Source organism: Aptenodytes patagonicus, chromosome 3 (assembly GCF_965638725.1).
Source record: "Aptenodytes patagonicus chromosome 3, bAptPat1.pri.cur, whole genome shotgun sequence".
Taxonomy (NCBI): domain Eukaryota; kingdom Metazoa; phylum Chordata; class Aves; order Sphenisciformes; family Spheniscidae; genus Aptenodytes; species Aptenodytes patagonicus.
In genome coordinates, this window is record NC_134951.1 from 4,071,607 (window position 1) to 4,086,645 (window position 15,039).

Below are 15,039 nucleotides of genomic sequence, written 5' to 3' on the forward strand. Positions count from 1 at the left end.
CCTTCCCCTTCTATCTTCTTCATGATGGAGCTCCTGATTTTTTTTTTTTTTTTTGAATAATCAAAAGCCTTTCTGGCATTTTAACTCTGATAAATGAACCTGCTCTTGAACCTCTGTATGGATTCCTTCTTGGAGGTAGAAGAATTTTCCATCTGCATGCTGATCTTCCAACAGTCTCATTCCCAAATCCTGCAGAACTCACCGATTTGCCACACTCTCCTCAACAGCTGTTCCATCGAAAGGTTTTCTTTGGCAAAATATGCAGGTTGCTGGTCCTTCCTCTCACCCGGAGGGATCATCAACAGCAGCACTCATCCTGCTCAAGGAGTTGAGCAACGGGACACCCAATCCCCAAGAGAAGTTTCTTCACCGTATCTTGAACTAGTCCTACCCTTTTCGCAGCCAGCCAGGCTTTGCGACATTCTGACCCCGCAGACCGACACGGAGGACGCTTTGCAGTTAGAAATACTATTTTTGGTGGCATTTGTGAAGGGGCCACCACATCTCCCCCTTGCCTCAGACCTTCGTGCTGGTGCACGTCCCGAACGCCTCTTTGCAAACCTGGCCTCAGCCAGCGCCATGATGTCATACCGTAGCTTGGCCAGTGGCTGCTGACCTCACGTCTTGGGGGACCTCGTGTGTTTGCGCTTCCCCGGTGTCCCCTTGGTGCCACCGAGGCCCGGGGGGGCTCCATCCATCGCGCCCCGCTGGGCCCAGGCCTGCGGGAGGGCCGCCCCCCTCACCGGAAGCGACGCGCCTCACAGGGCATGACATCACGCCTGCGTGGCGTCGCTCTAACGTCACATCACTTCCCCCCCTCCTCCGCTCTCCAATCTCCGCCCCGGCAGGCGGTGACGTCTGGCTTCAGCCCCGCCTCCTCCCCCCCCCCCGGGTCTCTGGGGTGGCGGCGCCGGGCGAGCGGCACCCGGAGCCGGCGGCGGGGAGACGCGGCGGCGGCGGGAGCTCGGCGGGGCCCGCGGGTGAGCGCGGGGCCGGGCCGCGGGGCCGCCCCGCTCCGCTCCCCGGCCCGTGACCGAATGAATGAGGTGGGGGAGGGGGGCGGGCGGGCGCTGTTCCGTAACGGCCGCTCGCCTGAGGGGCGGCGGGCGCCGCTTCCCGCCCTCCACCGCCTCGTCTCCGGGGGGCGGGAGGGGACCGAGCCCTGCCTCGCCCCGCGGCCGGCGCTGCCCGCGCAGGCAGCCGGCTTCCCCCCCCCCCGCCCGCCAGCCCTCCGCCTCCTCCCGGGGCAACGGCGTGAGGTGCCGCCGCCCGTTTGAGGCGAGGGGTGGGAGCGGGGCTTCGGTCTTGAAGCCCTTTTGCTTCTCACCAGAGACCTGGCGCGGGCTTACAGGTTTTCTCCATGCGCGTAACTCGCACCAGCCTCTTTCCTTCATCTGTGGAGGCCCGGTGTAAAGTAGATCTTTCCTTATCCACTCTGAGAGCATCGGGCTGTTCGGTAGCTGGTATAATCTGACTTTTGGGGTTTTTTTAGTTGGTTGCTGAGGTCAGGTTTCTAGTCTGTCCCTTGGCGTTTCAGGCTGACGTCGTTTCTTGGCGAGCTTTGTGAGTGGTACGGCGTCATCCCGTGGTCGTGCGTCACCTCTGAAAACCGAGCCGCGGAGCTTGTGCGTGTGTGTCAAGGTTATTTTAACTGAGGTTAGCCAACAGCTGCCTGCCAGAGGGAAGAGCACAAGCCCGGCCACCCCTCTGCTCCGCCCTGGCACATCCACCATGCCAGGGGACGCAGGGAAGGACTCAGGATCCCCTTACCCCCCAGTTCGGGGCTCTCTGAACCAGAGGACATGCCAACAGGGGACGTGTGATGGCTTTGGTCTTTCTGTCTATCCAGGCTGCTGGATAGTATCCCCTAGTTGATGCAGCTTGAGCGCTCCCAAGTGCGGTGATCCGATGGACTTTCCAGTTGGCAGCACTTGGGCACTGGGCAGTAAGGCTTTCCCGTAGGACAGGCAAGGTGGCAGGTGCTTCGTCTTCTGGATGCCCAAGGCAGGCAGTATCTTTCCACTCGAGCTCTTCTTGATACAGTTGGAAAAAGTAGAGGAGCTTTCCAATGTTTAAGCCCTTCCTCAGGTCTGAAGCAGAAACTCTGTGTTTCGGAGATAAGCGTGAGTTGAGAACGATAACTTGGAGTTTAGTGCGTTGGTGTGGGTCGCATACCCAAGGATGTTGGCCGTTTTGAAAGTACTAGTGGTTGGGCATCTGCGAGATCCTGTGCCCTAGAGAGTATCTAAACTTCCTTTGAAAGAAGCAAGTTTTGGCCTTCTTTGGTTAGCTCTGTGGAGGAGCATCCCGTGACATCTCGGCAGCAGTGTGCCCCCAGAAATGCTGTGGGAGATTTGGTGTTTGGTTCTGACCTCTTCTCTCCTCCCTCTTTCCCATTTTCTTTGAAGCTTACTGTTGTGGGATTTTCCAGACGAAACCCATGAGTTTCTTATCTTTCTTATCACCGTAGTGTTCTATTAATAACTAATACATAAGAAACTACTAGCTTCTATAAACATGTTTTTGTCTTCTATATGAGCAACAGGTGCTTGCTGCTTATATAACACTTTGGAAATCTCACAAAGGACCAGCAGCTGGCCGTTAACTTGCTAAATGTCATTTTATGAACCTGTTTCTTTTTTCCCCCTCTTTTCCCTTTCCCCGTGCTTTAATCTTCTTACAAACCTCAGAAATTTCCTGCTATCCGAGGGAGATTATTGCTTTACATTTGAACATGTGTTTGCTTTACACTAATCCTTTGCGCTGCAACCAATTAGTTAAAAACCTGTCCTTCGGAGATGACCCTAGGTCGTACGATCCGGTTAGCTGAAGGAGCTGGTTGCATAGCTTGAGAGTCCTCTGCCTATCACCAAGTTACAGGCGTTTCAAAATCAAGCGACTGTGAACGAAGTGATATCCCTGGCTGCTGCTGCTGCTGCTCTCACGCGCACGCTTTTTTTTTTTTTTTTAAGGTGTGGGACAACTCCTACTTTCTGTCAGGTTTTGATTGGCTTTCAAAAGAGGCAGTGTCCTATAAATTGCCATCTCCGCTCTGCTTCTGCTCTATCACTGGCTGAGGGACAGGTGAGTACAGAAGAGGGAAAATTCCAGTGTGTATTGCTTAATCCTTGAAATTAGCGTTGGTTGTTAATTTAAATTAGCGGGGTGGGAGAAACAACTTCCATGTTTCCGGATAAAGCTTCCTCATTTTTCTTAATCTAGAAAACAAAAGGGTTAGTTTCCAGTATCGGTTTGGGTCAATGAGTAAAACCAGTGACTGAAAAAACTAGTCAGAAGGTAATACAGGGTAGGGGGAGTTGGAATATATATTGTATATATCTTTTTTTTCTCCAGTTCCTAACAGTACAGAAGTATTCCTCTTTGGGATAGTAAAAAAGAGAAACCTATCAAAAAATAAAGTTTTTTACATCAGTTAAATTAATACTTTTCATGTTCAGAGCTGTTAATAACTTCTTGAAGTTATTTAACATGGGAAACTGATCTAGCAGAACGGGCTTTTCTGTCCAAGTTGCTCTTGCGAGGTAATCCCTTTGTGTTGGGGCTACCTTTATCTCATGGTTCGTTTGGGGTAGTGTTTTTAAGGGGTGCTCTTAATTTCTTTATCTATCTGTGCGCTTGCTGGCAACTTTTAGAATTTAATAGCTAGTTACACCGTTCCCCCCCCCCTTCCTATTTGAAATAGAAATACGTGCGTGTCGTAGGTGGGGTTTTTGCATGCAGCTGTGCTGCTTGGTGAGCCAGGGGTTTTTCAGTGTCTGGTGTTAAAATGTGTTTACTGTTCTTTTGAGTCAGCCTAGACTTGCAAGTAAATGCTCAGCTTAAGCCTGTGCGGTTTCACTCCAGGTGCGTTCGGAGAAACCAGTCCAGTAGGTGGGAAACCAATTTGATCGTAGCGTGGCATTTTTAGTAGCAACTAACTTTAGTTTGTACTTTGTTTATAGAGCTTAAAATGCAAAATGCCTTTTCAGGTACTTTAAGGGAAAATTCTGTGCAACAGAGACCAGTGAGTCTCTCTTAGTGCTATAAGAGTTGTTTATTCTCCCATTCTGAAACAAGAGGGGATTATCGTGGCTCTTTAAAGGGCTAACGCTGCCCTTTAACACTCTTACGTTGATTTCCCAGGGTGAAACGTCTTATGAGATTGAATTGTCTGGATATGTCTGCCTGCTGCCTTCTTTCCCTGCACACCTAACTATTTTTGCACCTATTGGCTAATTTCAAGTAAGCTTGATGGGGACTGAGTCTCAAAAATAGCAAGGGCATGTCTGTTTTGTGAAGGTGGGCTTGCAGGGGAGGGGAATCTCACTAGTGCCGTGGTTGAGGTTGGAGGGCACCTCTGGAGGTCATCTGGTCCAACCCCCCTGCTCAATCAGGGCCACCCAGACCCAGTTGCCCAGGACCATGTCGAGACAGCTCCAGGGATGGAGACTCCACCACCTGTGCCAGCGCTCGGTCACCCTCACAGCAAAAAAGTGTTTCCTGATGTTCAGAGGGAACCTCCTGTGTTTCAGTGTGTGCCCGTGGCCTCTGGTCCTGGCACTGGACGCCACTGAAAGGAGCCTGGCTCCGTCCTCTTTGCACCCTCCCTTCAGGTATTTACATACATTGATAAGATCCCCCCAGAGCCTTCTCTTCTCAAGGCTGAACAGTCCCAGATCCCTCCGCCTCTCCTCATAGGAGAGATGCTTCAGTCCCTTCATCATCTTCGTGGCCCATCAGCGATATGAGCTGAATTGTACTAATCAACGTGAAAGAATCAAGGTAGGAGAAAGATGTCATAACCTCTTAGATAGCAGTTAGTTAACTCTAGTTAACTAGACTGAGCCCTCAGGAAATGGGGCTGCTTTGCTTTCAGTGCTCAAGGAACAGCTTGTTTGCTCTAGTTTTGTTAGGGTGGAGTTAGATGTAGGTATATAGAGTTGGTGTGCAACAAGGAATTGCAAGAGACTTGTGCAAAGCCTAGAGAAGATGGAGCGATTGCTTCTGTAGCACCGGGACAGGAGAGATACAGCTTTAATAGATCACGCCTGTAATCAGGGAGACTGATCCCTCTGATGGGTTTGTGGCTGTGAGGTGCAGCAGAGGCTTGGCTAATTCATCAGGATACTAATTGACAATGGTTCTCAAGGCAATAAACAAGTGAGCAAACGAGTCTAAGGGGGGGGAAAGATGCATCTCAGAATAAGTCTCTTTGATCAGTTTTAGTATGCAAATGTGACTTTTAATAATGCACTTGGGGGGGGGGGTATTTTATGTATGCATGTAATAGATAAGCATGTAATAGATAAGTTTAGCAAGTCTTCTGTACTTAAATAGCAGGACTCCCTAAAGTATCAGAAAATTCTCAGCCTTCCGTGTTTGCCGTAAGTGAAAGGAACACCCACATTAATTACTTGTTTGCTTTTCTATGCGTACTAGAATTGGTAGTGCTGGAATTCATCTGCAGCAATTAGCTGATGTAATTTCTTGTTGTGGCCTTCCTTCACCCTGACTCTCTTTTTTTATAATATATGCAACAAGAACACATACGAGAAAAGAATTGGCAGGGTAATCTCAATCAAGCTAGTTTTAAAGAGGTTTTCGTTTGGGGATTTACTCATTCTGTCACTTTGGGAAAGGGAATTAAAAGTTGTTTGAAGGGGGGATAAGGAAGAATTTAAGTGACTGCACCTGAAGACTTGTATTTGAAAGGAGTAAACTGGAACCTCAGAAAAGGCCATTTGTGGATGCCTGTGTGATTTATTTGGGGTACGTTCTTCTCCATTTCCTTCCCCGATATGAAAGATTTGGAGAGAAGGAAAACCAAACTTGCATGTAGCTCAGGGTAACTTAGGGATATTTTTGCAATGTGTTATTATAAGCAAATCATGTTTGATTTCTTTTTTTTTTTTGGTGAAGTAATTAGGACATTTTCATGAGTCCTGGGTAAATACTGCTTCTTTGTTCGCTTCCCGAGTACTGTCCATCATGAGTATTAAGTTTGAGCAAAGCAGCGCTCTTTGAAGAGATTTACCGCTGCCTGTGTTGGCTTAGCTGAATCTTGCTGATGCAATAAGTGAGAAGGTTTGCTTATTCATGGCAGCCTACAAAACTTTCACTCAAAAGTACCTACAGTGAAGCTGTGTAATCATAGCAGCTGAACTTGTTGAATTCTGTTTGTTGTCTTTTGTGCTTGAAATCGTGATTTTTAAGTGTTTTAAAAAGGCTTAAACTTGAACTATATTCTCACTGTTCCTTATACTGGATTCTGTGCTGGGGCTGTGGATGTTTTCTTGAGCTCGCTGTGGTGAATACATTACTTCTATTCATGTTACTGCACAGGCTGCTTCTAGTAGACGACGTGGCTCGCAGCTGGCACGTCAGCTAGGGCTTGGATTGCATCAAACTTCTCTTAAACCCTTCAGAGTTTTCTAAGGGAGTGTTTAAAATGTTTAATATGGTTGAGTCATTTGTGACTAATCTCTTCTCTTCTTCTCACAGCGTATTTGAAGGAGGAAGATGCCAATTGTGAAAAACGTGAGCAGAGCTGTCAGCCAGCTGCTACAGAGCTCTGGTTGTGGATGTGGGATTTCCATCGTGCCTGTTCGATGCATTGGAGTCTCACCCCGGCAGGTGGCCTCCGATGCTAGCTTTCACTCGGTTTCTTTTTCCGAGTCTGATCATCCTCGGGTGCTAATTACAGGTCAGCATTCCTGTCATAGCTCTGTTCCTGCTCCAGCTTCTCAGTCAAGTCCCCCGCTCCCCTCCTCCCTCCCCAGTGAGCAGAACGCTGGAAGCAAAAATACTCAAATATCCTAGGACTGTGGTGATCTTTCCCGTATGGTGATAGGATCAGAGTCCCATGTGAACTTTCCTACTATTTTTATTCCAGAGATCTACTAAAACCAATTCATTGGGTTTTCCTTGAGGAAAAATATAAAAGCTTTCTGACTCGCGGAGAAAAATAGTACTCATTTCTGATGTGATACATATAATAATGGAACTCTGTATTTTGATACCGCTTTTTCCTCTGATTTTTCTCTCTTGTGTGTTGCCTTTTAGGTGGTCTTGGCCAGCTTGGAGTGGGACTTGCTAAGCTTCTGAGGTACACCATGATTCTCTGACTTGCTATTAGTGAGGAATTCAAGCTTTAGCCAACACTTCTAGAAGCAGTAATTTTCTGGAAAGTGTTTTTTTAAAAGAATCCTAGTGACGCAGATTCTTTTTTGCCTCTTAGTTTTGTAAATAACTTTAAATTTTCACCGTTTTTTTATTTTTTACTCCTGTGCTTGGTTTAGGTTCACTGACGTACTTCCTGTGTGTACATTGGTCACGATTCCCAAAATAACATAATTTTGTCTAAGAGACCAGCTGCTGAGTTCAGTTTGCTTCCAGTTAAATGGAAGTATTAGCAGTCTGCATCCTCAGAAGGGTGGTCAGTTTTCCTTTCCTCCTTTTTTGGTCTAGCCAAATAAGGCTGGATTTGAGTGCTCAATAGAGAGACAAAGGCTGCAATTTTATGCAGGCACTATAGAAGAGAAAAAAGTGCAAACGTCCACTTGAAAAAAATACATAGTCCTTTGCTAACTACCCTACTGTTGGGCTTTGCAACTGCTGACTTCTATCTTTCTGAGAATTTCAGTTAAGTAACTTCAGGAATAAGGTGCCCTGTTTAGTAAAGTGCAAAGAAAAGTAAAGATTAGGATACAAGATCTTGAAGTTTTTATGATTTGGTGAAAGGCGAACTGATGCAGCAAAAGGAGTAAATCGAAAATATATTTCTTCTGGCTCTTTCTGTTCCCCCACCTCACGTACACAGTTACCTTATTTTTTCCACGGTATCTTTTCAAGAACTGTAAAACACTCTGAGAGCTCTCCCTGGTCCACATCGTTGTCTATCTCCACGCTTACTCAGCTCCAGAGTATCGTTTGCACATAGACAGTGTTTGTTGCAGAGGCTTTGGACTATGGCCAAAAGTGAGCAAACTCACTGCGTTCAACGCTCTGTTGCAGTTTGAATGTTTTCTACCATTTCTATGAAATATTTAAAAATCAGCCAAATAACGGAAGGCCGGAATGTACTCCAATGCCATCAGACTTGCTCTCTGTGACAGCCTTGTGCTGATTAGAAAAGCACGAGGCAGAGATTGCTCAGTTGTATTTACTTTGTTGATATAAAAGTAGCTGCAGTTACAGCAAGCCCAGTGGCTTTTTGTGGTCCGCAGGGGAGCAGATTATCTCTGGGTAAAATTTTCAGAAAGAAGAAGGTAGGAAGGTCTGTCTTCTCAATGTATTTTCGTTTTCTAAAAGACTTCTCTGTCCTTATGCAGTCTTTCACGGCTACTAGAAGTAGTTTACTAATTTTATAAGATGCTGTATTGACATTTAAGGGACCGGTGGGGTTTTTTTAAGTGCAATAGCTGATTTCATTGTGGAAATTATTGTTCTTCTGATATATCTCCTGATAAACAAAATAGCAGCATAGCACTTTATAAATTATCTTGAAGACTGTGGACTCACTGTACTGTGTGGGTATTTTTACACAGGAAACACTTTGGAAAGAACAACGTGATCTTGTCTGACATTAGAAAGCCTGCAGATAGTGTTTTTTATAGTGGTAAGTGACCGGGGAAGCATATGGAAAAAAAATCTTGACTTTATGTCTGATGTCTATAGACTTAATTACCGAAGTCTATATTATAAGTGGATTAAGCTGAACAAGTTGCTCTTCGAAACTTCTGGATAATGCCTTCCTGCTTTGAAATCGTGCCAAGACATTGATTTCTTCTGTCTATTATTCCCTTTTTCTAAATATTTTTCTTTGCATTTTTTCACTGTTGCTTTGCTACTTTGTTGGCCAGAATAGCTACTTGAGTCAAGTTGAGCTTGGCTGTTGTGCTCCTGCTGTAGAAAGAGATGCATGTATTCTTTTGGGGGGAACAAGTTGGAAATTAAATTTGTGCTTTGTTTTTCCATGCTCAGGCAATTTTTATGATGAGATGGATGTAGAGTAGGTTTTTTGGATTCTTTTATTTTCATTAGAAACTTGCATAAGTTTTTCTTCATCATTACTGTTTAGTGATGTATTTAGATATTTGAATGGTGTATACTACGTGTTCCCTGTTTTCATGCCATTGACTGGATAAAACAGGAATTCTTGCATCAGTCTGAGGTAAAGGTAGCAGTTTCCCTTCATGTCTCCTGCTTATTTACTAATTTATTGACCGCTGCTGTTAGGTGTGCATTCTGCTATGCAGTCAAATCCTGAATATAGGTATGGTCAAGAAGCAGCAATTTGAGTTTCATGTAGAACTTTTCTTTATATCCATTCTTCTTGACATTTGATTTCCTACTGGTTCCATTTCTTCTAGGTCCTTTTATCTATGCGGATATCTTGGACTACAAGAATTTACGTGAGATAGTGGTGAATAACCGGATAACTTGGCTGTTCCACTACAGCGCTTTGCTCAGTGCTGTTGGAGAAGCAAACGTCCCTTTGGCCAGAGCTGTAAATATTACTGGTATGTGACACGGGTTTCAAGTTTGTGACTCCTGCAGAGGCTTGAGAAAGTGCAGTGTATGTTCTGATAAATCCTGTTGGTTGTTCCAGGTTTACACAACGTTCTGGATATCGCAGCTGAGCATAATTTGAGACTCTTTGTTCCAAGCACTATCGGAGCCTTTGGACCCACCTCTCCTCGAGATCCAACTCCTGATCTCTGCATTCAGAGACCAAGGACAATCTATGGAGTCTCCAAGGTTCACGCTGAGCTCATGGGAGAAGTGAGAATTTTTTATTTTATTTATTTCCTGAAAGTTCTGGGAGAACTTCACTGCTTTTGTAAGATTCCTCACTGCAGTGTTCTTTTCCCCGTTCTTTCCTTCCTGCAGGCTTTAGTACTCAATAGTAGTCTGAGGCAGCTCTTAAGGACAAATATCTTTTGAGTTTTGTTGGAAAAAGTACAAAGAATTGGAAGCTGACAAACATCTGACTTTCAATATCATTTCTTTCCCTGGTTCTTTTGACTTTCGCCTCTCTGCCTCATCTGCCAGTATGAATGGCCTTGCATAAATGACAGTGTACAAAACCTTGCAAAAGCATGCTAGACAATGATGACTTTTGCGTCCCCCCCCGTCCCCCTCCCCGCAAAAAAAAGACAGACTCTGAAGTCAAAGCCGTGGGAGTCTGTACATGCACAACTCTTTTGGCTTTGTAGTTTTTTAGAAACATAACATTGTTAAAGCTGATATTTTTACATACAGTTTCCTCACACTTCAAACTGATGAAGGACAGTGGCAGGTCTGAAGACTGTATTGACCTGAAATGTCTCTCAAACTTAGGAATTTTCAGTTTCTGAACACTAGACCTAGACCCTACGTTAGAAGCCAATCCATATCAAGAATCCATATCTACTGATGCGGATGTAAACTAGAAAAGGGCAAGCAGGGATATCAGCTGCCTGGCAGGGAACGGAGACTGTTCAGTAGTTCCTTTTCTTTCACCCCTGTCGTGGGACGGCTATGGAATGAAGGTTCATCCGGTGGCAGATTTTTCCTGTGAAATCAATGAGTTGTGTGGCCTAGTCTTGGTGCGTAAAGCTGTGTTTCCTTCCTCCCTCCATAGTACTACCATTACCGGTATGGCCTAGACTTCCGCTGCCTGAGGTATCCAGGAATTATATCTGCTGACTCTCAGCCTGGTGGGGGAACAACTGGTAAGTGACTTGTGCGTAGTTCTCAGTATTGCAGGCAAGAACAGCAAAAACGTAAGCCAATACAGTCATTTTTGATGTGTTTGTAGAAACTGAATCTGTGGCAGTATAGAGCGTCAGTGTAGAGATGCTATTTCAGCAGTGTTACAGCAATACTTTTGTCCACTCCAGCTTAGGGCATAATTTCGTAGCCTTTACTTTTAAACAGTATCCGAGAGATTTTTGGATTGATTACACTCATTGAGACCATTTCCTTTAAAAATATTTTAAACTCTGCTGTCTTGCTGCGATGTGCAAATGCTAGAATAGCATCGGGATAGTTCGGAATGACTTCTACAACGTAAATCATACACAGTTCTGCTGCTAGACTTTAGACAGCAGACTTTGGGGGTAGTCTGAGGATTGTTGGCTGTCATGAAGTGAACGACAGATTGAGGCAGATGAGTACACACATCCATTGTCCTTTTCTGCAGATTATGCTGTCCAGATTTTCCATGATGCCATAAAGACCGGCAAATTTCAGTGCAACCTAAAGCCGGACACTCGTCTCCCTATGATGTATATTGATGACTGTCTGAAAGCGACTCTAGAGGTCATGGAGGCCCCTGCAGAGGCACTGAGCATGAGGACATACAACATCAGTGCCATGAGCTTCACTCCTGAAGAGCTGGCACAAGAGGTGCAGAAGCACGTTCCTGAACTCCAGGTGACCTACAATGTGGATGAAGTCAGGCAGGCCATAGGTTAGTATCAGCTTCTTCGGTAGGAAAATACATTAGATTGCTATATGTTGAGGGCAAAACAAAGTTTCTTTTCTTTTTAGGCGCTTGCAAATTGCTCCTGTACAGTTCAAGTCTTACAGTTTGAAATGCAGCTTTAGTAGTTCAAATGGCCAGTGATGATACGTCTTAAAGTTTAAAGAAACTTTTCTTAAACCTCATGCTCCGTGTTTCTTCTTTTCTTTTCATTGCAGCTGACAGCTGGCCGATGAACTTTGATGACAGGAATGCCCGGAGGGATTGGGGTTGGAAACATGATTATGATCTCCCTGAGTTGGTGACTACAATGTTTAGCTTCCTTGGGTCTGACTCCAGGATTGCTCAAGCTAACTGAAATACTTTGTAAGATGTTTCCAGATTTCCACAGAGGACCAGGAAGAAATGGCTAAATTAGTTTATAATCTTCTGAGTCTTAGAGCATGTCAATTATTATATTTTGTAAGTAGCAATAGATTTGGGCAGAAACATGCTGTAGCTGCAATGTACTATTAGATAAAAGAAATCATTTGGTACTGTCTTCAAGCACAGCACCAATGACAAACACAGAATTCTTGAACTTTCACACTTAAGCAGCTAGGAAAAAAAACCAAACCCAAAACACTTACTCCTGGCTGATGACTCTCCGATCATTCCTGCTGCCTGCCTCTTCTTTGGCAAACAACGTGGGGCAATATTGTCAAACCTGGTGTTTCAGGCATATCCCGCAAAGTTAACGATAGGTTTTTCATTTTCCTGGTGGAGGATGTTAGATCGTAGTAAGATGTGATCCTTTCTACTCTTTGCTTACAAAAGAGAGATCAGAAAAGCTACTTCATGTTTCCAAATTGCAGGGATCGTTGCAATTCTAGTTTGAAGTCAAACTTTGGTTGATAGTTCCTATTTAGAGAGAGAGAGAGAGAGTGCTGTATAAACGTACACTTTTCTATACATAGGGCATACAAAGTAGCATTATTCTTATAATGCTTATAAATGTGAAGGGGAATAGGACTTGAATTCTCATTATGCTTTAAAAAACCAGGGTTTACAGGCTAAGCTTTGTCCTCTTCTTTGAAAGCGCTGCTGCCTTCAGTTTAACCTCGGAGGTAGGTCTGAAATTCGAAGAGCTGTTACGTGTATATGAATCTGGGGCGTGTTTCAAGAAGGCGATGCCCAGGTATGGGTTTATGGTTAATTAGCACTATGTTTGGTTATCCCAGTTGTTTGCCGTGCTAGCACGATGACATACTGCCTGGAGCGAGTTTTAAAGGTGGGCTGATGATGGAGCCTTACGGTAGAGTCAAGTCAGCCTTTGAAATCTGTTCATGTTCACTACTTTTCCGTGTGCACTGTAAGTGTATTTGTAGATGCTATTTATGTGTAACTGTCATACGCTTTTATTCTTTAGGGAGGGATCCAGAATCTGAAACTATCTTCTAGCTACAGTTGAGGGCTGCTCTGCTCATTGAGCTTCATGCACAGGAGATTCTGGGATTAACAAGGGAGTCTTAGTAGATGCATGCAAGGAAGATATGTCTATTCAAAAGCTACTTAGGAGACTTTCAGAAATGACAAACTGGAGAGACAGGAAAGCCATTTTAGGTAAAATACCCGTTTCCGTGGATGCGAGTCTGAGCCATCGGCTCCTATAGCTATAGCATGCCTTGAGAAACAGCATCTGGGAACTTCTGACTTTATTTTTTTTCAAAGAAAAAATATCTTTCATTTTCAAAATGACTGGAAATACCCTATATGAAGCTCTCCATCCTTTTTTTTTGTCTTGTATACTCCAATAGCGTGTGTAGGTAAACACGGTCGAGTATTTTTTTTGCCTACAACCTGTTTGCTATGTTTTCTGTGACGATGCTTTGGCAGTTGCGAGTCTGTGACGCTCCCTGTAACCCTGCGGTGTTTCCTCAGTAAGTGGATAACTGACATGACCAGATTTCTGTCTCTTTGTGAAGGAGTCTACATGCTGCAGGGAATGTGTTTTCTCATGAAAGTAACCTTCAAATGAAGATTCTGTGGTGAAGCCCAGCTATTTTAAACATTTGTTAAACTTGTATCTCTTGACTTTTTTGTATGTATCTTACTGTTTCATCTGTTGGCAAAGTATGCGTTTCCCAGGTATTTAAGCTCAAAAACCTCTAAGGTTGTGGCCTGTTATTGAAACTCTTTTATATTGTTTACGTTTCTGAAAAGACAAGTTTTTAAGCTTTGGCCGCTGTAGTAACTATCACATTGTTCAAGTGTAGTATTTGGCCCAATGGGCCAGCAGAGTTGGCCCGCCGTTCGTACTCTCCAAGGAAAGACTGGCTCAGGTTTTGTCCTCTGCCCTGCCAAAACAGGATTATCTCCTAGTGAACTTGTTAACGCTGAGCCGTCAGGTGAAGGGCTTTAATATGAGCTGAAGGGTCCGTTCTAGTCTTTCATAAGTCAGACCCTGGTGCTTACCCCCTCCGTTCCATGACACGTGTAAAATAAAGAGTTATTGGCGGGTCTCACTCCATTTCTTTCCTTCACTCAAAGTCATGGGGTCTACTCCCCTCGCCTTTGTTCAGAGCTCCAGTCAACACTAACAAGAGTGAAGAGCAAGAATATTCGTTATTCTGAAACACCCTGTCCGTGGCTGTGACATCGCACAAACGCTTTGGATAAGGTGTTGCAGCAAAGGTGAAATTCAAACCTATGGCATTTTGAACGAAAGGGGGTTTTTTTTGGGGGGGGGTGGGTGTCGTTTGTTGTTGTTTTTTTTTTTTCCCCTTGCCAAAAGTTGCTGACTTCATTTAGGAGCAGCCATTTAAGAAACTTCTGTTTTGCAAAATCTGAAATAAACCATATTGCGAAGGAGGGTCGTTTGGAGGTAACAAGGTGGTGATGGTCAGGGAATGCGATTAGAGACGTGTACATGGTCCGAGTCCTGTTTGAAATTCTGGTTTTCAACCTGTGACCAATGATGCATGTATCTTTTTCCCTATCTTCCCCGTTAACTTCTGTTGTAACTATGTTACAGTATTTTTCTGTATTAAACCAATTTGATGTGGTACCAAATGTATAACTTTTGCTACCAGTTTGAAGTTTGACTTCTGGGCAGAGACTTCTCTCATGACATTTGAGCATTGTAGCTGTTAAAAATGACCTATTCAGGAAAAAAAAAAAAAGTTAAGAATATTTTTTCAAATATTGTAAGTTGTGGATGATGCCTACTTTAATAAAATCCTATGCAGATGTATCCTTGGTTTGTCGTCTTTGTTTAGAGCACGCGAGAGCAGTGATGAAGGATGCCGGTTAGTGCTGAAGCCTTTTCTTCAGCCGCAGAAGTGGTGTGCGTGATTTTGAGGCACAGAGAAAGATCCAGAACACCCCCGGTCCCCAGCTTGCGCAGTGACTCTCAAACGTTTGTATGTACGTTTAACTTTCTGCTGATTATTCCAGTTGCTCTGTGCGGCAGAGAGCCGCTCGCAGGCAGATACAGCTTGGTTCCCCTTTAACCTTCAGTGAGCCACCGGGCAGGCACGTGGGCTGTGCTCGTAGGTGGCAGCCGTCCAAAAAGTGCTGGGTTTCAAACATTC

At 44.5% G+C, this 15,039-nt stretch overlaps 1 protein-coding gene across 1 annotated transcript; it reads left to right on the forward strand.

Moving 5' to 3' along the window:
• The first annotated feature begins 2,972 nt into the window (after window positions 1-2,972).
• On the forward strand, window positions 2,973-14,699 carry LOC143157688 (L-threonine 3-dehydrogenase, mitochondrial). Its single transcript, XM_076332582.1, has 9 exons — window positions 2,973-3,084; window positions 6,502-6,703; window positions 7,063-7,105; window positions 8,547-8,617; window positions 9,372-9,521; window positions 9,611-9,783; window positions 10,625-10,715; window positions 11,186-11,455; window positions 11,686-14,699. Exons 2-9 carry the CDS (start codon window positions 6,520-6,522, stop codon window positions 11,823-11,825), a joined length of 1,122 nt encoding a protein of 373 aa, XP_076188697.1. The 5' UTR covers window positions 2,973-3,084; window positions 6,502-6,519; the 3' UTR covers window positions 11,826-14,699.
• The last annotated feature ends 340 nt before the right edge of the window (window positions 14,700-15,039 follow it).

Bases quoted from the DNA above. Each gene is read 5' to 3' on its own strand.
- LOC143157688 (XM_076332582.1), top strand. From the start codon at position 6,520: ATGCCAATTGTGAAAAACGTGAGCAGAGCTGTCAGCCAGCTGCTACAG. The intron at 6,704-7,062 runs GTCAGCATTCCT...GTTGCCTTTTAG, and splicing joins TCCTCGGGTGCTAATTACAG to GTGGTCTTGGCCAGCTTGGA. The intron at 9,784-10,624 runs GTGAGAATTTTT...CTCCCTCCATAG, and splicing joins ACGCTGAGCTCATGGGAGAA to TACTACCATTACCGGTATGG.